Source organism: Haplochromis burtoni, unplaced genomic scaffold, assembly GCF_018398535.1.
Source record: "Haplochromis burtoni strain Fernald_Lab_line unplaced genomic scaffold, NCSU_Asbu1 Contig_168, whole genome shotgun sequence".
Lineage (NCBI taxonomy): Eukaryota > Metazoa > Chordata > Actinopteri > Cichliformes > Cichlidae > Haplochromis > Haplochromis burtoni.
The window spans coordinates 936615-964409 of NW_024582529.1; the positions used below are offsets into that span (position 1 = coordinate 936615).

Below are 27795 nucleotides of genomic sequence, written 5' to 3' on the forward strand. Positions count from 1 at the left end.
AGAGTTGTGACAATCTAACCCAGAACAGTATAAATGTCTTTATTTTGTGTTTTCTCTTTTTTAAGCCAGAATTTTAGCACCTTTCCTGTACTCACTCAGCGATCATCAACCCCCTGCAGACATGCTTAAAATTTTAGGTCACTCCTAAAGATTTGGGAGTTCCACCCTGCTGTGTTTACACCATATCTTGATTGTGAAGATCACTTAAATAAAAGTTTTAGCCATCTCATCATCATTCATTCTCATTTGGGAGTGGCACAAATAAGTAACCACAGGCTGGTATTCGAAAAAGTGTTTGGTTTCCTTGTTGTTTTGTCGACTATTGGGGGCAGAAAAGTTTATATATTGCAATATGAGACATTTTTAAAAAAGATTAACATGGTAATGCAGCAGTTGGCACTGTTTCCTCCCAGCAAGTAGATACTGGGTCTAAACTTCCTAACTGGCCACAGGCGTAGATAGGAGTGTGGTTGCCAGGTTCTGTGATGTGTGGCATTCAGTGTTTACACCATATCTTGACCTGGAACAGGCTCCACACCCCTCTGCAACCTTAAATAAGGAAAACTGTAAAGAATGAATGGATATTGATTTATGTTCCACTGCACATTGGTTTTTGTGTTCTGGGGCGAGAACTCACTAAATATGAAATAAGGGAAGTGTTAACTTAGCATTCATAAACTGTATAGCTTTAATGTAGACAGAGATAGTTCATAATTGTTACTTAGTACAAGAAGACTAAAATACTAGGATTTCATTCACCTAAACTAAAGCTGATTAAAGATTATTGGATTTTATGTAGCATACAGAAAACAACATATTACTTTTAAGATAATTGCATTTAAAATGCTGTGAAATGCACCAACAGCACAAACCGTAGAGAGGTCCAGTTCAGTGTCTCTGATTAGTGAAGGTGAAGCAAAGCAGACACAGGTCAGCTACTGTTGCCTGTCACCTGTCCATTAAGAGAGTCATGACACTAACTTTAAGCTTTACATAAATTCAATTCTGTTTTATTTATACAGCACCAAATCACAACTACAGTCACCTCAAGGTGCTTTATATTGTAAGGTAGACCCTACAATAATACATACAGAGAAAAACCCAACAATCATATGACCCCCTATGAGCAAGCACGTTGGCGACTGTGGGAAGGAAAAACTCCCTTTTCACAGGAAGAAACCTCCAACAGAACCATAAGAATCCAGATGGATGAGTCAAAATAAACGAAAACCTGCCATTGTACAGGTGTTATGAACAGCAAACCCATCTACAGATCTACAGAGGTGAAAATGATTTTTTTTTCTGTACCATAATGTGAACATGCTTTTTTGATACTGTAAACTATAGCATTTTTATGACCTTTGAAACCCGACGAGGAAGTGGCAGTTCTCAGTCTTGGGATGGGTGTTAAAGTCAGAGAAGAGAGATATCCCAAATCCAACAGCAAAGCTGGATTCCACATAACATGGGTGATGTGAGGGTGGTTGCTTGGATCATAATGATTTGGTCCCTGGGCAGATCAGGCCCCTAAAATGATTATTTATAACAGATCATTTTCATTTATTTATTTATTTTAAGTAATGTATTCACTTATTTTCAGGAACGTGGGCACATCTGAAGGATTAAGAATTTCTTGCAACCCCTGCTGTTCAGCTCTGATCTGACCTGATTTTCCCCATTTAGATCTGAGGCACATTTAGACACGAAAATGCCCCAACCTGTGACTTTTGACTTAAGTCACAAGAATAACTCAGTCACACCTGTTCTCTCAGCCTAAAGCCTCTATACCATTTTCACTGAGGACACCGGAAACTAACAGCTCTGTAAAACCTCAAGAAACGTCTGAAACTCCAATATGTGACAAAATGTTCCTTCACTGATTAAATCTCCAAAAAAACAAAACAAAACAAAAAAAAGAACCATCAGCATCATGATCAGAGCTGCATTCGCTACAAACACTAGTGTGTAAAAAAACAGCCAGTCCTCGCATCCTCCTTCTTTCCAACCCATCACTCTCTCTCTCTCTCTCTCTCGCTCTCTCCAATCACGGGCTTCGTCACAATCTGCACGAGCACCGCTGCAAAAAGTTGTTTTTCCAGAGGTAAGACTATAATTAATACACGTTATTATTCAAACGACAGTCTTATGTCTTATGTAATACCATATGTATCACCTTGATTATATGACAGCGCGTCAATCCGATCGGCTTAGACCGTAGAAGAGCGCGCCACATGCAAGCATTGTACTCTGGATAAAATCGTGTGGCAGCGATCGCGCATCGTTCTGTACGCGTGTTTACAAGGAAACGTTTAAAGGAGCTTTTGCAGAATAAAGTGTCACATTAAAGGTAAAAGTAACTAAAGGAGAGCCGAGGAACAGGACGTTTTTCAAGGTAAGACAGCCACGATGAAAGCGAGGGAAGAGAAAATAGTGAATAGTGTGGAAACAAGATCAAGGATGAGATACAGCAAACTTATAGGTATGTAGAGGGAACGGACTGAATGCTCGACTCAGTCCTTTATAAACAGTCTCTGAGTGTAAGGGATTTATTTTCATCAGCAGAAAATTTCACTTTTATTTCAAATAGACCCATCACAGCTTGACTGATATGTTTCTGCTGTGCTTTGTTAGAGAACAATGTGTTTTATGGCATGTGTAGGATCCGCTGTGCAGGGGGATATACAGAGTGTGGGCTCTCTGGGCAGGAGTCTGGATTTAGATTTCTCTGTCTGAGTATCGAATATTACTCAAGGACGCCAAGTGATCGGGCTCCCCGCATATAAGTTTCACTTTGCTCCAGCTGGACTTTTTGGTCAATATTAGAATTTAACATTTTTTTTATTTCTAAAAGTAAGTTGAACATCATAGTACATAACTCTCTCAAAGCACCTATAAACCAATGCCAGACTTTATGTTTATAAAATAGGAAAATGGGAGTTTGTGTGATTGCATATGGAATTAAGGGCAGGCAGAAAATCATGTCTACAAAGGTAAAATAGTGGCAAAAGCCAGTATATCTGTTATTTGCTTGTAATAATGTGGTGGTGTGTTGTGTGAAATGCAAACAAAAACAAATAAAAACAGACAGGGAGCGAGATTGGAAGAACGAATACTAATTTCTGCAAAGTGCGTCTATTAAATAAGCATTAGGCTGTAAAGACATACGTGTGTGTACAGTATAAAAATTATGTAATATATACACAGTAATTGTATGCTGATTTTTCCCCGGACTTGAACTTGATGGTTTGAGATGGTTGCTCCCCTCTGTTGCTGTCATAATAATGACCATTGCTCCAGTGAGCTGCTACAGTTTGTCCACGTTCTTCTTCTGTTCTGTATTCATAGCAGGATTCCCACCATTGCTTGTGTTCCTGATGCAGAGTGTGGCTGATGTGTCCTTGAACTTTCCTCCTCTGTGTTTGTGCTGCCGCCGGCGAGCCCTTTCAACATGTGTTTATCCATGTTGTGCTGCTACTGGAGGAGGCGCCCTCCTAATGCACGTTGTCAGTCTGAAAAAGCAGGTTTATATTCAGGGTTCTGAGTACAAAATAATAATGTCTGATGTTCCTATTTGTGTTTTGATTGCTGTTACTGATTGCAGGCCTCCCAGGGGTCCTGCAGGGCTTTCAAAGGGGGTTAAAAAAAGAAGCAATCAAGATGAATGCTGAGTGCAGTGCACTTCTTCTAATGACCACTAGATGGGCTGTTCATAAACTCACATTGTATTACAGTTTTGATAATACTCTGTAATTGTCATTTGAAAAGAAGGACAGATTCTGTGGTCTATATACCAAATGTATTTTTGCAGATGAATTTGATATTGACTAAAAAAGGTCACCTGCAATTTCTATCATGCTGCAATAATTCTGCAATTTACCATTAAATCAGCATGTTTACCTGATGCAGACCTAGATGCAGCTTTCTTATCTTATATGCATTAAAAAAAACAGGAATAATAATCACTAGTATTTTTTTTTATTTCACAGACATCCCTAATACTCCACTGTAGGATTTAAATAGATTTTAAAAAGCAAGGGAAAATCAAGGGCTTCATGTACATTAGCTACGTTTCTGGTTATAGATGTTTACATTTCTTGCAATAAAAAAGCTAAACTCATACAAATATTTTACAATAACCTTATAATTTACAATTTTTGCAATTATTCAAACCGTTCATCTGATTATGTCCCAAAGATCAATATTCATGCTTTTAATGTTTGCAACAGTGACAAGAACTTATCTTCACAAAATGTTACTTCTGGCTTGATGCTTGAAAGATAAGGTGTACAGAGAGGTGCTATTTGGGAGCCTCGCATATCAGCTTGTGCTCATCTGAGCATGAAAGCCCGATTCATGGTTCAGGTGTTCTCTTTTGGAATCCAAGAATGAGAGCATAGCATGTAGGTGCTTTTTCTTGTTCTAGGCAGAAGAGATGTTTAAACGCTGCATGATCAACATTCACACCTTGGCGTTTTCACGAGGACTTTGACTGCGAGTTTAAAGGGTTTCGTGAGCCAAAAATTGTGAGAAGCGATACTAAATTTTTCCTTGTCATTCCCTGGTGGGGGCGGAGGTGTTGAAGAGTTTCGGCCAGCTTTAGAGTGTTCTGTACAGTTTTGTCTGGATGGGCTCTTTGCTTACTTGCTGCCACAAAAAAGCTTTGATTTCTGCCGATAATCTTGACTCACTACTTTATGTTAACTTAGAAGAACCCCTGTAAGCAACAAAGCCCATGCAGTTTCTTTTGGCAGAGGAAAGAGATTCTTGATACTGAAGAAGCTTCTCGGATGAGAGGTGAAGCGTCTTCAAGCAACTCAAAGAAGTCCAGACGCTTTTCTTTCCAAGCTCCTTAGATTTTCGCACCTTAGTCACTGCAGTCAGACCAGTGGATGCAGCTTTGTACTGGTAACGTGTGTTCCCATAACAATGCCAGACAAAGTCATCTGTTTAAAAGACAGACATAGTCTTTTAATTAGCGTGTTCATCAACACGATCTTGATGTTTTCAAACCAGATGTGACGAGCGAGAGATGGATCTGTCTATGCTGGTTAATGACTTGTATGTCACATGTTCTTAACCAATGAGCATGCCCTGGATAATCTTCTGACTTAAAGTGACCAAAATGGACTTAATGTTTTATTCACTGTGACCCAAAATGAGTGACTGAGATCGTGAACTCGTTAGGAAAGTGTTTATAGATGTCAAGTGCCTCCTCCACCCCAGTGGCCATTAAAAGAAATATAGTTTCAAGACATTTCACCAGTGGAGAGACCCAGGAGCTACGTCTTTCTCGTATACTGTCTTTTGGGCAGGGTTACAGGGGGGCTGGAGCCTATCCCAGCTACCATGCGGGGTACACCCTGGACAGGTTGCCAGTCTGACGCAGGGCTAACACAGATAGACAGACAACCATTCACACTCACACCTATGAACATGTGAACCTAATCTCACTAACTGCATGCCTTTGGACTGTGAGTGGACTGGAGCACCTGGAGAAAACCCACACAAACATGCAAACTCCACACAGTAAGGCCCCAGACACGTGGTGGAGTCGACCTCAGAACCTTCGTGCTGTGCAGTGCTAACTGTCACACCATCGTCCTGCCCGTGTTCTTTAAGTCAAATTTTAAAAATATCAGGAACAGAGCACAGGTTTTGGAGTTATAAATCAAATACTTTGATACTAGACTTACTAGCCATTCATAAGATCATATTGTATATCACCTTTCTAGTATATGTAGATATGCGTGAGGAATGCCAGTGCTGTGTTAGAAGTTGTTTTCAGATAAATGTTAACAACTGTTGTATCTGAACAGAGGACCAGTGTTGTCATTTTCTTGGGAGTGTTCAAATGGGGATTTTCTTTTTGGTCAGATGTGCCTCAAGATGTGCTGCTGACTTGAAACAACTCAGCATCCCCTGCTGTGCTGCTGCAGATGTCTCTCATGTGGATTTTAGGTGCCCTGCAGTTTTTGGAAACAGCTTGCATTAAAAAAGCAAAAAAAAAAAGAAGCAAAACCTGACCCAGTGTCAGTGCCGATGGGGATTTTCACTTCAGGAAGACTCTGCTTGTTGAAATCTAAGGATGTCAGTTCAAGCAGGAAAGCAGCTGCTCTGCCGAAGCGCCCTCGGGCAAGGCATCGCATCTTTCCTCGCTCAGGATCTTTCGGCTTTGAAAGATCTGCTGTATTGTGCATTTCAAAACATGACACAGTGTTAAGCGCGCGTGATTAAGCCGTCGCACCAACGGGAAGAAAGTTGGATGGATGAAACATGCCGAGACACTGTGACCACTGCGCTAATGACTCACACGTCTGTCATCTCTCTTGTGAATGTTCATTCCTCTTGTACTGTATGCAGTCATGTATGACCACCGCGTACCTACACGTGTGCGTTGCTTTCGATGGTGTGTGACATCCCAGCTCCTCTGCACACCAGTGGAATTCAGGGACTTCTTTTTCTTTTTTTTTATCTCAGCAAAATCCTCTCAGCTGTTACATCCAGTCCTCTACTCCACCAACACACACATAAAACACACGCATACACACACGCACACTCGCCAGCTCCACCGTAGACTTTGGAATTCACTGTTGCCATGGCAATGGAATAGAGCACGCTCTCTCGCATTGCCTGTTCTTTTCTATTGCTTTATCTCCCCCCTCTCTCTCGCTCTTCCTCTCTCTCTCTATGTGGAGGCAAACCCGCTTCTCTTGTTTGACATGGGGCTTGTTTTTTGCCGCCGGCATCAGGTTTTGAATGTTTGTTTATTTGTTTGTTTGTTTTTCAACGACACATGATGCTCATATAGAAAATATGTTTGTGCGGAAGATGTTTCTGTACAGGAGCATCCCCTGCTCTCAAGACTCATGTCACGTTCGTTAATCAAATCCCCCATCTTCCCCACCCCACCTCTCATCTTCTCATCTTCTTCTCTCCTTTCTCTCCCGCATCTTCTCCTGTCCTTTTACTTCCATCCTTCTCTTTCAGTCTTTTCTCTCACTCTCCCTCTCTCTCTCTCTCTCTCTCTCTCTCTCTCTCTCTCTCTCATCTGCTCTTTACCCCCCCTCCCCTCCCCTCCACCTCTTTCTTGCTTCTCTCAGTAGCTAAGATGACTGCCATGACAATTCAATGAGAAGAGAGGACGCAAAGTGAAGTATCCCCTACTTGCTGAAAAGGAGCGACAGAGCGCTCAAGGTAAAAGGAGAAGAGGGGGGAAACGCACGAGAAGAAAAGGCAGAAGATTTAAAAAGAAACTATTAGGAAGAAAAGAACTGGCAGAAGAAGAGCCAGGAAAGAGGCAGGGGCGAGAAAGCGGATAAACGGTGGATGGAGGCGGCTCGGACCGGGGCTACGGAGAGCTCTTCACTGACGAAGAAGAAGAACAGCAGCACCAGCAGCAGGGGGGAGAGGAGATGGAGGCGAAAGGGAGAAACATGCCCTCAGGTAACACTCACACACTCACACACACACACACACACACACACACACACACACACACACACACACACACACACACACAAGAACAGGCAAATGTGCGTGTGTTCATACACACACAAACAACCAGATGCACATGTGGATTCTGATGTGCATGAACATGACACCCATGTACATGCACATTCAAGGAATAAGACACACAAACAAGCCTGGATCAGTACAGTCATGCAGGAAACCATCCTCACACACACACACACACACACACACACACACACACAAGTACAGATGTGTGCAGATGTCTGGATTCAAAAGGCGAGTAGCTTCGATTAATCTGTGCTGGCATTTGTGTAACCAAGCTAAATGTTTGTTCATATTAGGATCAGGGATGACTGAGGGGATTGCTGACATATGAGAAGCTGAGAAAATCCATGCTGCTAAACACAAATTTCATGAATGAACTACACAGCATTTGAAATATTGAAATGATCCATCTGACATTTGACAGTAATTTTAATTTAACAAAGTAACCTTGCTTTGGTCTAATGCCAGAGCCAGTCAGGGTCAAGCAAAGCAAGAATACACAGGCTTGTGTCACTGGATGCAACACAGTTTTTTTATATGTTGAAATATAATTTTTTTTAAGTGACAATGTTACCTGAACTGCCTTTAGCTCTGCAATCTAAATAATGTCTTTTTTATTATTTTTATTTTTTACTACTAAAGTATTTGTAGGGAAAACTGCACAGGCATAAAGCTAGAGTTTGACAAACATGTTTGATCATCCAGGTGGAAACAGTTCATTCACCAAGCCAAACTGGTTATAATGTGAAAAAGACGTATTTATAGATCTTTACTTAATCGGAAGCTTTCAGATGTCCAGGAAAAAAATGTGTAAATGACAAGTGTGAATATAGAGGAAAGCTCTTCCTGCCAGGTTGCTATGTCAGTGTGCTGCGCTTGCAATCTTTCATTGATTTTAGCATCAATCGTCTTATTTAACACAAACAAAAAGTTTAATTTTGAAAGCCAAGACATTTTCATATAAACCACAGAGGGTATCTTCTTATATATTAAAGGATTGAATGCAAGTTATAGAGGCCCAAGATTGTTTTTTGATATTGATACGAAGTTTCAAAACTCAGTAAGTTTTTTTTAGGATTTTTTTTTTATTTAATTGATACCAATGCCTAAACTGATAATTGGTAATTGTCTTTTTTGTTTTGTTTTTTTGAATAATGATTTTAAAATGTAAATTCATTGTAAATATAAACTGTATTAAAAAGCTACTTAACTATTAGTAAATATTACCAATAGTGGTTACTAATTGTTAATATTTTTTAATTACATTGTTATCACATTGTGTAATATGTCGTAATAACTTTTTAATGTGTTTTATCCGACTCAGTAATAGACTGTAAAAATGTCATTTTGAAGACACTTGTATACAAAACCTTTCATACAACATCATGAAGTAATCAATGCCAAGCTGAGAGAACGAGGACATGGACCACAGTCTCCAGGTACCTCCCACCCCACTCTCAAAAACAATTATCATATATCCATAAAATTTCAACTTTATTGTAACCATTTAAATTATGTTTACACATGAATCAGACTTTATTCGTTAGGCATTTATAAATTAGGTGTAACTTTTCAGTAACCATCTAGAAAGTTCTGATGTAGCAAGACAGCCAAAGTTGATGACCAAGTGCACAAAACAACCAAACAATGACAAAGTCAAGAACAACTTTTTCAAATGTTTGTTATCTTAAATACCCTTCGTGTATTTAACGTTGTGCATCACTTTCAGGGTCAAAGTATCAATAGTTTATTGAACAGCTTGATGCACAAACTACCAAAAACGATTGCACTCATTTACACCAGGTCATCATCCAGCAAACGCCTCGTCTATGAGGGGAAAACCCCCACTCAGGACAGCCACGCTTGCCCAGGGGTGTGACCTTGCCAGTCACCCAGTGAAATTTGCCCCTTTAGTGATGCTGGCAAATGATCCATCTCCAGCCGTGTGGATTGTGACTAAGCAGATTTCTTGTAAATCTAGTGGAGTTTTTCTCAGAAGTTTAATGATGTACAAAGGCGCTACAAGCAAGTCTATAATTGTAGTAATTCAAAGAGCAGACATAGTTTAACATCTTCAGGTAATTCAATTCAAGTCAATATTGTTTTTATACAGTACCAAATCACAACAGTTGCCTCAGGGTGCTTTATATCATAAGGTAAAGACTCTACAGTAATATAATATCTTGATGTAGAAGGTAAAATATTTTAGAAAATATAAAAAAGTAATGACAATTTTGAACATTAGCCTTGTTTTTACATACTGCTTCACAATTTCTTACAAACTAATTACTAAGTAATATTTTATTATTTAAGAGTAAAGTTTTATTAATTGTTTGTAATTTCTTGTTTGTTTATTTGTTCCAAAGAAACATTGAAATCCTCCCTTTAACCGATTCACTTCTCTCTTTACTCTCTATTACATTATCTTTAGTGTACTCTATTACACTATCTAAAATGTTTTCAGTTTATGACTATCATTCAGCAAAGGCAATATGGGCAGATAGCAATATTGGGCCTTTTTATAAATACACGTGTACTGAATAATTATTCTGATTTGTACTGATTTCTTTAAGTAAAATGAAACAGGAAACACTGCGATGCTGGATATTAGCATCACGTTTATAATGTTTATAATGTTTATAATGTATTTTTGAACAATTCCTTTCAACTAATCATTAAAAACATGTGACACAATTTAAAAATCAGTGTTAGGCTTTAAACTTATAATGCAAATACAAAATAAAACAATGTCTAATGAGTGCGGCATCCAGTGAATAAAAATTTGACAATTTAGTGCAAATTAAAAATTTGTTGGTTTTTGTTGGATTGTTATTGCCGCCCCAGTGCCGTGATGTCTTTATGACACTTACCTTGTGCATATTCAAGCAGGCGGGTCACTTTCAGGGTTAAAATATCAACGATCTCTGTTATTTTTGGGACGTTTGTTGCCATGGAAACCCCCCCGCAGGACAGCTGAATTAGTCAACTAGTTTAAAAGCCCTCAGCGGATTTCGTATTCTCTGGGTGATCGATTGTTTACATTAACCTCTTGTTTGAGATGAATAGAAGCCAAACCTGAAGCGTTGCAGAATCCCAGCACTTTCTCCGTTTCAGCTGAAATGGTTAAAATCTGACAGGGGAGCCCCACAGAGGCAGGAACCCTGCTTCCATCCACTTTCATTTATGTTTCCTGAAGCACAACAGATGTGTTGTATCTCAATTTTCCTCTTGTCATCCCCCTCACTGTCCACCTCTGAGCTCAGATTTGTATCTCTTCTCTCCTCTCCACTTGTCTACTTCCCATCTCCTCAGCCACTCTTGTTGTCGCTTATTATAAAAAAAAGTGCACAAAGACTTCTATCTTGCTCTTCGTCTGCATTTGCCCTTTTGTTCTGCACATATTTTCCTCAGATGATCTTCTCATTAACCTAAAAAGACAATTCCTTTCCTCAGGCCTCCTCCAAACCTTGCTCATATTAATACCTTTTATTACGATTTTCTCTGGAAGTGGTTTGTAGAAAAAGGTCAGAATTTAAATATGACTAGCTCCTGAGATCCCCCGCAGATGTATGAAATGAAGCACTGTCAAACATTATTTTAATTTCTTACCCCATGTATTTGGGTCAATTTTACCTTTCTGTGTTCAGTTTTGGAACAATATTTGTACTTTTGTATTTCCGTTGATTCAGTGAGGTTGGTATTTTGTTCTTAGCTGGTTGCCTGCTGCCAACATTTTTTAACTGCTTCAGGCTGCATGTGTGTGGTTTTTTCATTAAAAATTGCTCCAGTGTGCTCACACAGAATCCAACAGAAAGAGTAAACCCCGTCAGCAGCTCTCACAGGTCCCGTACAGTGGCCCATGAGGGACAGTATTTCTATTAATACATAAATATATTTGACAGTTCAGTGTATGAATTATGAATTACCTGTTTTAGCTTCTCATTTTAATTTTCATAGGCATTGAGGGTATATTTGAACCACTGAATTGTGATGGAATTAAATGGCTTATACAAGACTGCAGCCATTTGAACATTTAAACACTTAACAGTGGGATTGAACTTTGTATTTTTGGTGTAATTTTGTAATGTTTTTTATGATGACTTTCTAACATACGCTTAGCTGTTTCTTAGTTGTTTCTCTCTCAAATAAGAACAAAGGCAAATTTCCAAAAACAAGACCTTACATCATAAAAGTTATGGATATTAAAAGTCATCAGTTTCAATGTCTATATCAGCTACCGTAAGATCAGGAAGTCATTAAAACAGAGAATTGTATAAAAGGTAGAGACTGTATATAAACAATGACTGTAGCCACCATGACATCACCCACGGGTTTGGATTGTATTTTTAACTCGAGTATTTTAACTGTTGCCATGTTGGTTCTAGAGCCAGGAGTTACCATATTTGGACAAGAGCATATATGCTATCAGGTAACACTAGTATTGGACAAATGCATGGCATTAGAGTAGTAGTATTACTAAATTTATAGTTGTAATCCTTTATTTTAGTACTGTTGGGTAACTTATCCTACAAGCAAGGCATTTATATTAACAGGAAAATATTCATGGCTCTGTCAGCATCCCAATAATGTCATCGTTTAAACTTGATTAGTATTATGTGTCAGCCCTGCCTTCTCCAGACGGCTGATTTTATTTTCTGTGCTCTTATCAGACATCAGTTTCCTTCCCCGCCCAGCCATGGTGTGGTGTGAGCGAGGGATCCAGGTGCTGTTGACCACCATGGGAGCTTTTGCAGCTTTTGCACTGATGACAGTGGCTATTGGAACTGACTACTGGCTGTACGCCCGGGCCTTCATCTGCAACAGCACAGCCAACTCATCGCAGGAGGACTCCAACAATAAGGACAAGAAGGATCCTGGGGCGCTCACCCACTCTGGCCTCTGGAGGATTTGCTGCCTGGAAGGTACAGTTGGTTGTGTGTCTGTTTGCATATTTGAGACTGTGCGATGCTTTCAGTGTGCTGTGGGATGAATTTTGGTGTGTTTCTCATGTCTTTGTCACCAGAGGGTCTTGGTGAGGTCAGTGTGCTCATGAGACATAAATAGGTGTCTTGTTCAGTAACCCAGTCACATCCACCCACAGTGTCTATGTTGCTCTACTTTTCTCTATTTTATTCATCAGTACATTAGCAATTTGTAATTTGTATAAAGCCGTAGTAGCATATGACTGGTAAGGTGCAAGGTGCAAGAATTAGAAGTTGCTGCCTGCTTGGCTTGATTATAATGACATTTATACTATAAATAATATAGCCACATTTTATTGCATTACATCTGTTGAACAAATTACATCTATAGACCCTAACTGCAGTTTGGTTTCTGCTCGAGTGAATAAAGCTCCACAGTTTGGACCACAGACAAAACAATTTGGTCCGGGGTGTGCAGGCCGTGTAGGACATGCTATTAACCTGCTTCAGCCACACATGTTGTACACCTCCACCCCACCTCTTCCTTTATGCTCTGTCTGACTCGATCAATATATCTGTTTTTACTGGTGCTGTTCTACTCTCTTCTGAACGGCGCTCTCACTGCTGCTCTAACTGTCTACATGTAGGCTCATGGAAGTGCAGCAAAGTCCCAGAACAAAACTGCCAAATATATTCGCCTTCTGATGGAAATAGCAATCTTCTGTTGACTAAAGTATTAAATTTGTAATTAATAAAAAAAACCCGATTAGATTAACGATTAAATTTTTTGTTTTGATTTAGGCAGAAAAAGCACCCTCGTCACAGTTCAGGGAAGACTGTTGTTTTGATAATAAACTCTTCATTTTAAGTCAAAGCTGGCTATTCCCATATTAAAGCAGAGCATGAAGCCAGTGCCTGAACATAATTATAACAACATTTTAAATGTAGTAATCTAGATTGTGTGTTAAGCTGCAGTTGCAAGGCTATAAAGTTCCCGCTCATTTACATTGTGTGAATAGAGTGGATGTAGAAGCTATTACTGTATGCTATAGGATGCTCATGAATGTAACCAGAGACCACCGTGCATCCTGTTGTCACCTGTTCACAGTGCAGAACACCGATATCACCAATGTCAGATTATCTGAAATATTAAGAGATGAGCAGCTGTTGCTGTGCCTACAATGGATAATATTTTATTTAAATATGATAGCAATGAAAATAAAAAGTATTTGTGTTTTTCACATTTCAGATTCTACACATCCTAAACCTTCAATATAAAAGTCATTATATTATCAAGTCCGTAAATGCCTTCTTTCATTTTCAGGTTTAAGTGTAATGTTCAAAAAGCAACAGACAAGAATTAAAAGGCCAAACCGTCTCAGAGCATCTTTGTAGCAGGAACTCACATCTGACGTGGAAGTTTAGGAGCTGTTTTAGCTATTTTGTCTTGTCAGATGCGTCAGAGGAACTGCTTTTGTTGCTGCCTTGCATATTTTTTTCTTCTTTCTTTGAAGATAGCAAGCAGATTTCTACCAGTGTATTGACAGCTGGGTTCATTTGTGTATTTTCTTCTCTTTTTAACCGAGTTCCTGATACTTTGCATGCAAATAATTTAATATGGTCTGTCCTGAAAAGGTATAAATTTGCTTAAGGCTCTTTATGACTTCTTTCTGTTTTTGTGTGTGTGAAATGAGCTTTTTACTGCTTTTACCCTCCGGGATACACAGGTATCTCTTTTTCTCTCCTGATGTTAATTTTGTCCATGCAATGCACAAATAGCTGTCAAGGTAAACAACCGTTGTGTGTCAAGAAGAAACACAAGCTTATAAAACAGTTTGTACACCAGGAGGGCTGCTGGGCTGCTGTCTTTAGTAATAATATGGAGGAATATTTTTAGCATCTTAGCCTGGCACACAATTAACACCAAGGCCCCAGAACAATGCGCCGTATAGGCAGGAGGAAAACGATACATAGTGCTTGTGTTTCAGAGAAAATTACAGCTTACAACTGTTGATTTTCTTTTTTTCTTGGTTGAACCCAGACAATAAATCATATAAATGCAAATAGCTGCCCCACCCCCCATCATTATTATTTTCTGGCCTATAAAGGGTGATTGTTAAAATTATCCAACCATCCAATGCCAGTCCAAAAACAGCAACTATGCTGCACAAACCTTTTGCTGTTATTTTGGCTTAAAGTACACAAAACCCCCACACCATAATACAATACTATTCCACTTTATTTTCATAGTACCAATTAACAGCAACAGTCACCACAAGGGGATTTATATATTAAAGTAAAGATCCTATAATATTAGAAAGAAACCCCAACAGCCACATGAACACATGAACAAGCACTTGGTGACAGTGGGAAGGAAAATCTACCTTTAAACAGCAAGAAACCTCCAGCAGAATCAAGCTTGGAGAGGGGGTCCACAATTCCCTATGGAAGGTTTGGGGTGAGGGGGAAAGAGAATAAGAAGAAAACATAGCAATGTATAGGTAGCATATGTGACATGACTCAAGTTATGGTTTTGCTTTTTTTTTTGTTGTTGTTGCAAACATTTAGGGCATATGTCTTTTGCTGTGTCATTGGGCCATTTGTCTTAATATCTCTCACCTTACTGGCCTTTGTGATCTTCTTGATTTTCATTTCTCTCTCACTCTATTCATGCCTGTTGTGTATATATATATATGTATCTATATATTTATATCTATATATTTATATCTATATATTTATATCTTTATCTATCTATCTTTATATATAGATATATATCTATATATCAACCTTTTTCTTCCTGGTTTGTCCCCATTTTTTAAAATTTCTTTTTTCTTCTTCTTTTTTGTTCCCATGTCTGTCTTCCTCTTTTCTGGCTTTTACCTTTGTTATTTACTGTTTTGGTGCATTCTGTCTTTATGTCTTCGTGGGATTTCTTCTTTGACCTTCATCATCTTCTCCCCCTCTTCTTCTTCTCTGTCTTTTTTCAGGTTTGAAGAGGGGTGTGTGTTCCCAGATCAATCATTTCCCAGACGACGCAGACTATGACCAAGATGCTGCAGAGTATCTGCTGCGTGAGTGACACACACACACACACATACACACACTGTCTTAGAAATACACAATGCACACAAACATGAAGAGAGACATTAGATAACCATACACTAGCAAACAGAACTGCACACACTACAGTCTCCATCACATGCGGATAGAAAGGACAGAAGGGGATGGTGGGCGGATATCAATGCACGGATGTCAGATTCAAGCGAAGCGTTCCTGAAGGTGTGTGTAAGTGTCTGTACAGAGTGTGCATGTGTGTATAAATGCCCAGGTGCATGGGGTTGGGAGTCTGGGGGTGTGCAGAAAGCTGCTGTTTTTTTCACAGAGGAATTGAAAGAACAGCCTTCACTAATGGATTATTTTCAGCTCAGGATTCCGGTTTCACATCCTGCCTCCATTGTGATAGCAGATTCTGCTTCGTACAGCCTGAACCTTTTTGGTTTACAACGCATATGTTCCAGCTTTATACGTTATGTAAAGACATCTATTTCTGTGACAGGTGCAGTGATACTATCTGAAATTCTCCTGTCTGCTTTTCTGCACTTCACGGTCTTTTTTATTAGTTTTTTAATAATTGAAACTATTTTAAATTTAGAGTGAATGACAGTCCTGAGAGATATTAGATGGGTTTGTTTTCTTTAGTTTAATCTAAGTTTCAATAACAACCCTATTTAATGAGAAAGGCCTGAGATGCTGGCCTGCCACAGGCTGGCGACCTGTCCAGGGTGTACACCGCCTCTCGCCCTGTGGTAGCTGGCATAGAGATTGATGGATAGCCATTTGAGTGCAGTGAAGTCATTGTCATGTTCAAGATGATTTGAGCTTTGTGACCTTGTGCATTATTGTGCTGGAAGCAGCAGTCAGAAGATGGGTACAGTGTGGTCCTAAAGGAGTGGACATGGTCAGCAATCATCCTCCGATAGATGGTGGTGTTGAAATTAGGCTTAGTTGGTACAAAGTGTCCATTTCCTGTTTGTAGCTGACAGCAGTGGCACCCTGTGTGGCCTTCTGCTGCTGTTTCAAGGTTGTGTGTCAGATATGCTCTGCTGCATACCTGGGTTTTAGCGAGTGGTTATTTGAATTACTCAGCTCACCTTTTCACCCAGAGATCTGCTGCTCACACCTCATCTTTGAGATTGTCGTGTGGGAAAATCCCAAATGACCAGCAGTTTCTCAAAAGTTCAAACCAGCCCATCTGGAGCCAATAATCATGAAATATTCTTGTGGTATGTGTGTCACTGATTAGATATTTGTATTTAACAAGCAGCTGATGCATAAAGTGGCCAGTGAGTTTAATTTATTTTACCCAGAAACACAGCTCAACCAGTGAAATTGTGTCTGTGGCCAAAAAAGAGGTTATATCATGCTTATGTAGCAGATGGTGAGCTGATGGCATTTTTTCCTTAAAAAATAGCAGTCTACACAGATTCTCTTAGAAATATTGGACTTATTATTGCAACGAAACCATCAACCATCAAATGTGGCTATACTGGCGCCTAAGAAATGATCTTGTTTTAAAAACATGTGTCTGGAGTTGAAGGTTTAAGGGATTTAACTGTGTAACGTTGAGGTATGGCGACTTCAGTTTTGCAGTTGTTTCACATCTGTTACTCCCTGATTCTGTTTCTTTTTACTGGCTTTTTACTTTCACTCGCTGATTTGGAACAATTACTTATTAGGTTTAGGAAAAGAGTGTGATTGGAATTAAAAGGGTTAAGCACCAACTCTTTAATGAGCTGAAAAACCAAAGGCATATATCTGTTTGGTTGTTTTTAGACAATATTTGATTGGTTGTGTGTTTAGTTTTGAAATGGTTGTAATCAGAGAGCCACACATTAACTCCATGCACACAGACAACCACCAGTGTTTTCAAAGTAAAACACAATTTATATTCTTACTTGTGTTTCTCTTTTCATATCATCCTAGTGTATCTGTTGTTTCCCTGTCTCCACCTGTCTTTGTCTTTCTTTATCCCCTTTTATTTAGTTTTGCCTGTTTTTGTTTCCTTTTGTTGAGTCCACTCACCACCATTACTGCAGGTACATTTTTGTCTTGCTTCATTGTGTGTTGCATGATGATTTTATTTATTTATTTATTTATTTTTTGAATGTCATGAGGAACAACAATCATCCCTTTGCCCTTTTATTGTCAGGCATTTCAGCATGTTCAGAAAGTATTCACTGTTAGTTTTTAGAATCGTTAGCAATTCAGTTTACATTTAGTTAGTTGGTATCATTGACACTAATTTTCATGCAAAATAAAATATCAATAGTTTACATTCATTTCTAACAAATAGAACTATATGCATGAGCCGTTATGCAATTGCAGGTTTGCAAAAATCGCACCAACAATTTATCATAATTCATGTTTTTTTCCCAAAGAGGTGAACGTTACTCACATGTGCGTTTGACTTGTTAAAAAAAATGAGACGTGAAATTTAACGTGCATGTCTGACAGAAGCTTCTGTGAATGAATGGTTATCACAGCATTTTTCTTTTACCTTCAGCTTCAGAGGCAAAGCTTTAGAAGTCACCTTGAAAATCTGAAAGCTCTGCTTTTCCACATATTCCTGCCTGAGATGGAGCTTTTCATCTTCTATAACGTCTCTCTGTTATCACTTCTGTTTATAGCTATGAAGCATCTGCAGAAGGATATGCTGAAAATGATTTTTATATAATTCGGCCTTTTCCAGCAAAATTGGCGATTGTGCACTCTTGCTGAGGAGCTGTGGCTACTGTATTTGTAACAAAGAATTATTCATTAAGTTTCAATTTACAGTGTAAAAATCATCATGTTCCCCATAACTTTTATTATCTCACATTTTGAAAAGAAAAAAATAGCTTTCTTCTCTAGTTTTAAGATGGCATGCCATCTAACTATTTTTATTTAGTCTTGGAAAAACTCGAGGACTTGAAAGACATTATGTGCCATATAAAATATAATGTAGGAAACATATAAAAAGACATCTGCTGTTCCACAGCCAATTTGTAGTGTCAGCTGTGCCAAGCCTTGGTAACACTTTTATTCCTCAGAAGTGTCACAAGGCTGTTAACTTTGCACCTTCAAGTGGTGTTGAACCTCAAGAAGAAAACGCATTAATGAACCACTATTAGAAAAGTACAGACTCAGTCGTATATCAGATTCAAGTGCACAGACTGTAAACAGCAGCACTGCAGCCAAAACAATGATGCTCTCATCTGCTGTCTCGTGCAGGTGTGGTGAGAGCTTCCAGCATCTTCCCCATCCTCAGTGCCATATTGCTTCTTCTGGGTGGAGTGTGTGTCGCTTCCAGCGGATTCTATAAAAGCAAAAGGAACATTATTCTCGGTGGTGGGATTCTCTTTGTAGCTGCAGGTAAGACTGCAGCTTTACTGTGGTTTGGGAAAAGAAATCTATATTTCCAGTCAGAGTTTGAAAAGAAGATTTTGTTTGAAGGTATGTTTGCTACATTTTTTATTAACACTAAAATGGGCAGTTTGTATTTTACCCCGGCTGACTTTGTAATCCCTAACAGATACCGTGTCCTTAAAATCTCTGTATTCTGTTACTAAAAAGAATTTCTGAACACTTAGATGCTTCTTTTTTTATTATATTCATGTAGCATGAGCCATGAAACACGACCTAGCATATACATTATACAGCTTAAGATAATCTGCAGTGCCCATGCAAGGATGAACCTATATCTATCAGTCGTAGAGTTAGATTAATCTCCTTATGTATGATGTGCAGATTGACTGTCATACTGTGCATGCCTCTTCTCAGTGTAATTGAGAGGAAGCACTTCCAGAAAGCCTGTCTGCAAAACAATTTAATGAACCAGCAGGTTAATTTGACTCAGAGGAGCACTTGTATCTCTCTTGTATCTTTCTTTAGGCCTCAGCAACATCATTGGAGTGATCGTGTACATCTCAGCAGCACTGAGCGACATCTCCCCCAAGAAGGATGAGGATAAGAAGTGGCATTATTCCTACGGCTGGTCATTCTACTTTGGCGGTCTGTCCTTCATCCTGGCCGAGATGGTCGGCGTGCTCGCTGTCAATATCTACATCGAGAAGAACAAGGAGCTCCGTTGCCGCTCTCGCACTGACCTCTTCAAGAGCACAACGCACGCCATGCTTCGTCTGCCCAGCTACCGTTTCAGACGGCGCTCGCGCTCCAGCTCACGCTCCACTGACCCACCGCGTTCGCAGGAGACCTCACCCGTTGGAGCTTCCAAGACCTTCAGCTTGCCACCATCTGCACCGCCATTCTCTGTGGCCACTCTGCCCAACCCCCACCACACCAGCAGCAGTGGGAGCGGAGGAGGTGGAGACATCTCCATGTACACCCTCTCAAGGGACTCCAAGCTAGGCAGCCTCGGAGGAGGTGCCCCACCTCTCTATGGCACCGTGGACCGTGCCACGCTCTACCAGCTCCACAACTACTTCCCAAAAGATTCCAGTGGCAGTGGCAGCGGTGGAGGAGGAGCGGGAGGAGGAGGAGGAGGAGCAGTGATAAGCAGCAGTACGCTCCCTTCCCACTCCAAGTCCAACTTGGCAGCAGCGGCAGCTGTAGCCCAGAACGCAGCACCGCTGAATACCTCCACATCAGCTGCTCCGACCACCCAGCCAGCCCCGATATCTACAGCCACCATGGAGCGGGACAGGGGCAACGTGGGAACCCTGGACCGACTGACAGCCAAAAGGGACCGGGATAGCAACTCAGATACACTAAACAGGAAAACGACACCAGTTTAAACTCAGAGAGAGAGGAGAGGAGAAATAGAGATGGAATTTAGAGAGGAAGAGTAGGGCTGTAAATGTGTGGGTGGCACGTCAACAATAAGGTTTCTGTCCTTGAGCCTGAGGTATCGAGCTGCCATAAATATTACTAAATGTTATAAACAGTCATCAAACATCTGATGCTAAGAGCAAATTCATGACAGCCGCCTTAAAAATTGTCATGACTTTGAAACCTGTTTTGTTAATTGCACAGCAGGGGTACAGTGGAGGATTCGGGAAATGTTTCTTTTCTCTGTTTTTTATTCCTGAATTACTCACTAAATCATAGAGATACAAAACTCCCAGATGTGTAATAAAACAGCCTCCCAATGCAGCAGTTAGGTGCCTTGCCGAGGAGGCAGGGGAACGCTTTCGTTATTTATTTCCCTTATCTCAGTTTTGTCAGTTTCTACAAGGACATCTTTTTAAATCCTGAAAGAAACAGTAAAGGAAGCTTTGATGATAATAAACCCCGCTTACAAATCACTAATTTGTACACATCTTAGATCGGATTGGCCTTAAATCTACATTTTCTTTTCACAAAGCAAGACACAGAGTCCTTGCTTTTTGGTATTCTAAACTTTGCAACACTTTTTAACATAATAATTAAATTATAAAGTGGCCAGATGGTACAAGTCACAATTCTTTCTTCCATTTCTGTTTTAAAAGGACGAGAGCGTCACAGACGGGTACATTCTGCCAAGTAACAAGCTGCTCAGTGACAAGTTGACTGCCAATTGAAGGTCAACAGTAGCTCCTTAACCTCTGGACCCGAGAGAGAGCGACCTCAGCCATATCTAACGTAGATCAGAGGAGGCTGCCGCACTGTGAGCCTGATTATTTTTCACTGTGTGTCAAAGGTATTTACAGTGACAGATGGGCATTCACCACAGTTCTAAGGAAAGGAACAGCCATGGACTTAAAGCTTTAGTCTTAACGCCTCCATTACTCCACTGCCAGTTGTCGCAGTAAGATACGGCAACATGATCGTTTGAGCAAGTAACTTATTTTGGCATCAAATCTTTCTAGTATTTGTTTAAACAGAAAGATTTGCGTTTCCCAAAGTGTTGCCCACAATTCTTAAACCATTGGAAAACTTTATAAAATGTAAATAAAAAACAGGAAGGAGACGAGGCAAATCTCATAAATAGATATTTTACTCACACATATTAAATGTTTAAACTGAGAAAAATCTGTCATTTTGAAATTGATGGAAGCAGTATGTCTCGAAAAAGCTGGGTCATTCCCATGTTTGTGTGCATCATCCTCTCTTACAATATTAGACGTAGGAATGCTGTTCTACATCTAATGTTGGATCCTAGTGACTCAAGTCCTGGGTCTCCTTTGTTGTGATGTCATGATGCGTCAGTTTTTTGTTTTGTTTTCCAGTTGGGAAAAGCCGGTTCAAGACATGAACTCCTCTGTGGTTTAGCATCTGGTTGGAAGCTTATGTTGCTCTAAAATCTGCATTAGTGCCAGTCTTTTTGCACTCCCTTTTTAACTGAACACTAACAGCAAGCTAGATGGTTACTTTCCCCTTTAGTCTGGAGGATGCCATGTCCTTGTTTTCCAAAAAGAAATGTTACATTTCAATTTATTTGACCACTCAGTTTTCCACTTGGTCCCTTTTAAATGAGGATTGGCCAAGAGAAGTTGACATGATCTAAGCTTGCTTGACAGAGATTTAACCTGTGTTTGTGGACGGCACACTGATCTGTGTTTGCGCACAATGATTCCTAGATGTGTTCCTGAGCACATCCAAAGATTTTCATGACAAATTCATGCTTGCTTTTAAAGCAGTGCTCTGCGAGGGCCCAGAGAGCACAGTCGCCCCGTATTGATTTTTTGCCTTGTTGTGCACAGATTTCCCAAGAGTATCTGAAAGTTTTGATGATATTATGTAGCGCAGACGATGAGTCATCAAAGTCTTTGCAGTTTTGTGCTGAGGAACATTATTCGGATATTGTAACCCTACATGTCTAAGCTTTTTATTTTTACTCAGGTTACTGACCTGATGTGAATTAACCTAATTAGTCCCTCCACCTGTTTCCTTTTAATAATCCTCACTTTTCCAGGTATTTGTTGCTCCCATCCCAGTTTTTTGAGACATGTTGTTGCCACTAAATTCCAAATCTATTTTCCAGGAAATAGTAAAATGTCACTTTTTAACAGTTGATATATTTTCTGTGTTCTATTATGAATAAGATATAGTTTTATGAGATTTGAGTATTACTATATTCTATTTTTACTTACACAATGCATATTTGGCACATCTTTTTTCAAACATTAAAAAAAAATGTGTCCAATTTACTATTTTGAAAGTTAATTTGCACAGACAGCGCTTCCCTTCTCATGCTTCCCCAGCAGCAGACTCAGTATATCTTTCAGCTGCCTCTCCAGAGAACCTCTCATTGTTACATTGTTACAATCTTAGATTGACATTAGTCTGCTCTGGAGACCAACAGAGAAAATGCTGGAGAGACACCATAATACAACAGACTTTAATTTATTTGCCATAATTGCCAGTTAATAAGGGAAGAGCCAAAACTAACTTTATTTTTAAAAATAAGGCAACAATAAGGAAGTGATAACCATGGTTAAAGTTGGAACATAATCACCATCACTCACTCACTTACATCTTCCTGCTCATGATTCATGATCATTTTGTCATCTGGCAGTGGAAACATTGTTGGATGCCATTTGAAATTTGAAAGCGCTCGTACAGTTGGACGTTTATGCACTTTATGTGTGTTTTTAAATGAGTAAAACTGATTCCAGGGTTTGTATGACTGCTTATGATAACGATTTGATACCGAAGGCTCCAAGGCAGTATCTGTTGAATGTCCCGCAAAGGGCTGCAAAAACCAAGGACATGGTGGGGTTCAATTCAGTTTACACTCAGGGGATGGAGATTTAGTTAGAATCAGAAGTTACAAATTACTCTAATATAAGAGATCAGCCATTTTACTCAATATTTAAAAGTGAGCAAAGCAAAAAACGTTCTAACCATTCAGTCAGATTTGAAGTAAAAGCCTATTTTTGAGGGGGTTTATGAAATGTTGCCTGAGATTTCTAAGAAGAAAATTCTACAGCGAGACATGTACCGCATAACATGTGCTCTAAATCTGATTACTGGACTGATATGTAAAAGTCAGACTGCACTTCTGAATCAGCTGCGTTTGAAAATGAATTCAACCCAACCCCGGTGACAGAAAGTCGGAGGAAGAGGGAAAGAGAAACGAGCGCGCACACCAGCTTCCGTTCCTCTTCCCTCGGTCTCTTTATTAGCTATAACTATATACTATTTCTGAAACTAGAATAATAAATGTATTATTGAGTATATTATCAACCCATTCACTAAAACAAAAGCACATAATGTCTGTAAATGGTAATCTTTGGGTTGTCTTTTCATTCTGAGTGATTATCATCTCTAGGTTACATGAGATTGTAACTCCTTGAATATTATTATCATGTTGCTGGTGTTTCTATGATCGTAATGGTTATTGCAGGGTATACATTTTTTTGTAATATTTTTATATTCGTTTCGATGACTTTTTATTTTTCTTTCTCTTGCTTATGTACACTAAAAGTCAGTGGTGTCACGTGGAAAGCATGTGAACAAAAGTGAGAGGGTGTGTAAATTCATTTATATATCATCTTATTCATTTTATCAGCTTTGATTTGTTCGGGGAAAGTTGACTGAGCATGCATGCTCTGTTTCAGCAACACCCTGCTTCACCCTCACATCACTGGAACTGGAAGCTGGCTGATAAAAGCCTCCCTGTTGGGTCAGTTTAGGAGTGGCTCCCCTGGGACAATTGGGTGTTATGTGCCTTGCTCAGGGGCACGTCAGTATTTGAAAGAAAGTAATTTTTCTTTTCTAACCATTCTACATATAACTAGACAACTTTCTGGACCACAGTTTGTTTGTTATTTTTGCTGTTGTTGTTGTTGTTTTTTACCCAGTTGTCACTTTGAATGTGTATAATCTTTTTAGTGTAAATGTTTTTTTTCTATTCTGTTTACATGTAATTAATTCTTCCGTTGTCTTTTAGAGAAATATTTTTGAAACGTTTGTCTTATTTGCGAATAAGGTTGGGCAACTGGATCAATAGGCCCATATAACCTGTCAGCTGTTTATTATTTATGTCATTTTGTTTTTCTAATTTAGTGGTCTGCCTCTATGAAAATTCAGTTTGGCAAGACGTCGAGGTGTAAATCACAGTTACAATTAGCAGCGTTAGGATGTTCGCGTTTATTTTCTTGAGAGTGAGTTGTCATGGAGATCTGACATTATATGGTAGTGATGGCGCTGCAGAATGTCGAGTTCCTGTGAAAGTCTTTATTGTCCGACAACTTTCCAAGCTAACAAGTGATTCCAGAGCTATGCTATGTAAGCTAGCTGCATGTTGCACATCAGTACATTATAGTTTTCTGCACCTGATCACTTAAAAACCCTTTCAGAATCTGAAAGGTATCCTTCTACTAACTGCTTCATTTGGGTCTAACAGCTTGCAAATTTAGTCCAGTTTCAAATAATTCTCATAACTATTTTGTTTGGGTTTTTTGGCAGTGAACAAGAGTGTGTGCAGCTAGGGGGAGAAGTGGCTGCTGCATACACGCCCATCCTGTATAATATAAAGGCAACTGCTGATTGTTGGACTGAGGATGGCCAGCTGGCAGATTTTACCACGTCGCCCGGCCCTGTTTCCTAATGTTAGATTTTTCTTTGGTGTTTTCTCTTTCTCTAAACTATTTTACTCTCCTTCCATTTTATTCTTCTATAACCCTGATCCTCATTTCTCTCCGTCATCATTTTGTCTTCATTTCGTTGTAGGAAATGAATTGATGTTTTACTTTCTAAACATTACCAACGTAGCCTAATAATCAGTGTTTTTAATGTTCTGACTAGTGTATAACTGTAAGCGATAGACTTTATATTAATCTATTTATTTTGGTGGTGGTATGTATAGATATTCTTAATGTTATATTGTTTCAGAGTTCCTACACCTGTAACTTTGGGCTATAAAAGGCTTTATGCCTGCCTGTGACATATGCTCAGTAGCCTAAGTGCTGGCAAAGTAAATGTGGTCTGTGTTGGTGCTGTCTATGGTTTTTACACAATAATCTTTGAGTACAACAAACTACATCTTTGTTACAGAACTAAATCGACTCTAGAGCACGTCCTAATCTTGTAGTTTTGCTTTCTGCAAAATGTTTATGAAAACATGCTCAAAAGCAGAGATCTCGTTCTTTCGTTTTCAATTCATGTCCTGATGTGAAAGCCATTTTAAAGCCAGCGTGAGTCACCAGGTTCTTTTCCCAACACCTAGGCTGCTGACACAAGTCAAACATGAAGCTCTTCAGATGGAAAACTAGTAAATTTCCACTCAGCAGACTGATACACGGAAGGAACAATATGGAAAAGGGGAAGCAATACAATACAATATACTGATCCTCATTGGTAAAGACAAAAAATATAAGGTATATATAAATATATACATATATAAATATATAGATATATTCAATAAAGTTCTCTATGAAAAATGGTAGCGTCTTGTGCATTCTTGAGTGCAAATAAAATTCAAGGTATTATTGTTGAACTTAGTTAAACTGATTATCTGTTCCCGTACATGTGCATCATTGTCCTTTTTTTCACCACAGCCAATATGACTGTGGAACTACAGTACAGTATTTAATTTATTATTTCATGTTATTTATTATTGTTTAATTTGGCTTTCAAACACCCAGGCAAAAAGATTAATATTAAAGTTAAAAAATCAGAGTAAAAACCAAAGCAAAAAAATTGTAAAACCATGGGAGTCAAAAGCTTGGGGAAACATTTTTGCTTCTTTTATGCTTGGAAATGTATTAGACTTAATTAATATCTTGTTTACTAACTAAACTTGTTGAAGAATTGTAACATTTTGTCCCATTTGTTTATCACAGACTGGAAAAATAGGCTCATTTACAGCATCTACCTTTTCAGTCTGTAATGCAAATGTGGTAATTCTTTGTGCTAAATGATATAATGCTACTGCATGACACAGAAGGTGTCCACACCAAATCCAAAAGTAAGCTTTTATTCTAAGGATGGATAGATGGACAGATCAATCGAGTACTGCAGAAGAGAATAATTTTCCAAGTGAGGAAACAGTAGAGACCATGACAGCCAGTAATTAAGACGGTGCGGTCCCTTAATAATGCCGAGCTGACGTCCTCTCTAGAGAATAACACAGGGAGGGCCTGTCAGCCCAGGGGAAATGTGGCTGTTTTTAATCCGTCCCGCTGACAATAGATCTGCTGACAGAGCACACAGGAGCCTGAGACGTGTTTGGTTGAAGGAGCGAGGAATTTGGTGTCAAAGTTTGTGTTTCTGTTTGCAATCACCCTGAATCAGCCTTTATGTCTTTTTGTGGCAGGAACAGGCACAGCAGCTCTGCACTAGCAGCTTCTATAATGTGAACTGTAGCTTCAGTTTGCATTCTTCCCATATCTTTGTAACTACAGACATAAGAAACCGTGTACTTTTTGTGGCTCGCTGCCCTCATTCATTTTGCAGAGAAGAGAAGGTTGGTTGAGCTCCGCTGCTTTTTCTGCTCAGTCAGTGCAACGATTCTGTTTCAGCACGGAACAATGACAACTGCACAACTGCAGGAAACTATGAGTTTTCAGTCTCGCTTACAGACTCAAAGAATAATATTATGTAATGGCTGCTCCACTTGCTTTCATATCAGATTTACTTCTTTAGATAGATAGATAGATAGATAGATAGATAGATAGATAGATAGATAGATAGATAGATAGATAGATAGATAGACAGACAGACAGACAGACAGACAGACAGACAGACAGACAGACAGACAGAGCATGGTAGCACGGTGGCTAGCACTGTTGTCTCAAGAGGTCGTGGGTTTGAATCCACCGTCCTTCCTATGTGGAGTTTACATGATACCCCTCTGTCTGCATGGGTTCTTTCTGGGGACTCTAGGTTCCTCCCACAGTTTAACAACACACAGTTAGTGGGGTTCAGTTAGTTGTATTCAGAGATGGGCAGTAACGTGTTGCAAGTATAATCCAATTACTTTTTTCAAGTAACAAGTAAAGTAAGTGATTACTATCACAAAACGTAATTAGATTACTGTTACTTTCCTGTAAGCATGCTGCATTACTGCATTTGTGAGAGTATCTCATGACAATGACGTAAGCGTGTTCGATGCCCATGGTAACAGACATGTGCAGATCAACAGTGGATAATATGCATGGAAGTACTGACCTTACTTTGAGTTTGATTCCATAAAAAGTGACAAAAACATTAGCGTCTGCTGTTTACTCTCCGTGGGAAGAAAGCTTTTTTCTACAGCGAAAAATTTAACTTCTAATCTGAGCGAGCAGCGAGCACGCTGCCACGGGAATGTCACATTCACAGAGAAACCCACGGATCCCACTGACATGACCACTGTGGCACCGGGCAAACCTCCGCTTGCTCCACTCCTGCTAAACAGGTGACAATAGATGTAAGAGCGACAGGACTTAGTGCC

At 39.4% G+C, this 27795-nt stretch overlaps 1 protein-coding gene across 5 annotated transcripts; it reads left to right on the forward strand.

Moving 5' to 3' along the window:
- Positions 1 to 1976: 1976 nt before the first annotated feature.
- Positions 1977 to 27341, forward strand: LOC102308315 (voltage-dependent calcium channel gamma-4 subunit). 5 transcript variants are annotated; one of them, XM_005933746.3, is made up of 6 exons: positions 1977 to 2101; positions 7101 to 7443; positions 12186 to 12437; positions 15425 to 15508; positions 18708 to 18848; positions 19368 to 27341. In XM_005933746.3, the coding sequence occupies exons 2-6, from the start codon at positions 7413 to 7415 to the stop codon at positions 20228 to 20230; spliced, it is 1371 nt and encodes a 456-aa protein (XP_005933808.1). In that variant the 5' UTR covers positions 1977 to 2101; positions 7101 to 7412; the 3' UTR covers positions 20231 to 27341. The 5 variants fall into 5 exon arrangements, with proteins under 5 accessions (XP_005933808.1, XP_042081255.1, XP_042081254.1 ...); XM_042225321.1 differs by having other exon boundaries at positions 2013 to 2101; positions 7104 to 7443; XM_042225320.1 differs by lacking the exon at positions 1977 to 2101 and adding an exon at positions 2130 to 2392.
- The last annotated feature ends 454 nt before the right edge of the window (positions 27342 to 27795 follow it).

What these genes read in the sequence shown, in the direction of transcription:
- LOC102308315 (XM_005933746.3), top strand. Translation starts at nt 7,413, where the DNA reads ATGGAGGCGAAAGGGAGAAACATGCCCTCAG. An exon ending in TGCTGCAGAGTATCTGCTGC is followed by an intron (nt 15,509 to 18,707) that starts GTGAGTGACACA and finishes TGTCTCGTGCAG; the next exon opens with GTGTGGTGAGAGCTTCCAGC. An exon ending in GATTCTCTTTGTAGCTGCAG is followed by an intron (nt 18,849 to 19,367) that starts GTAAGACTGCAG and finishes ATCTTTCTTTAG; the next exon opens with GCCTCAGCAACATCATTGGA.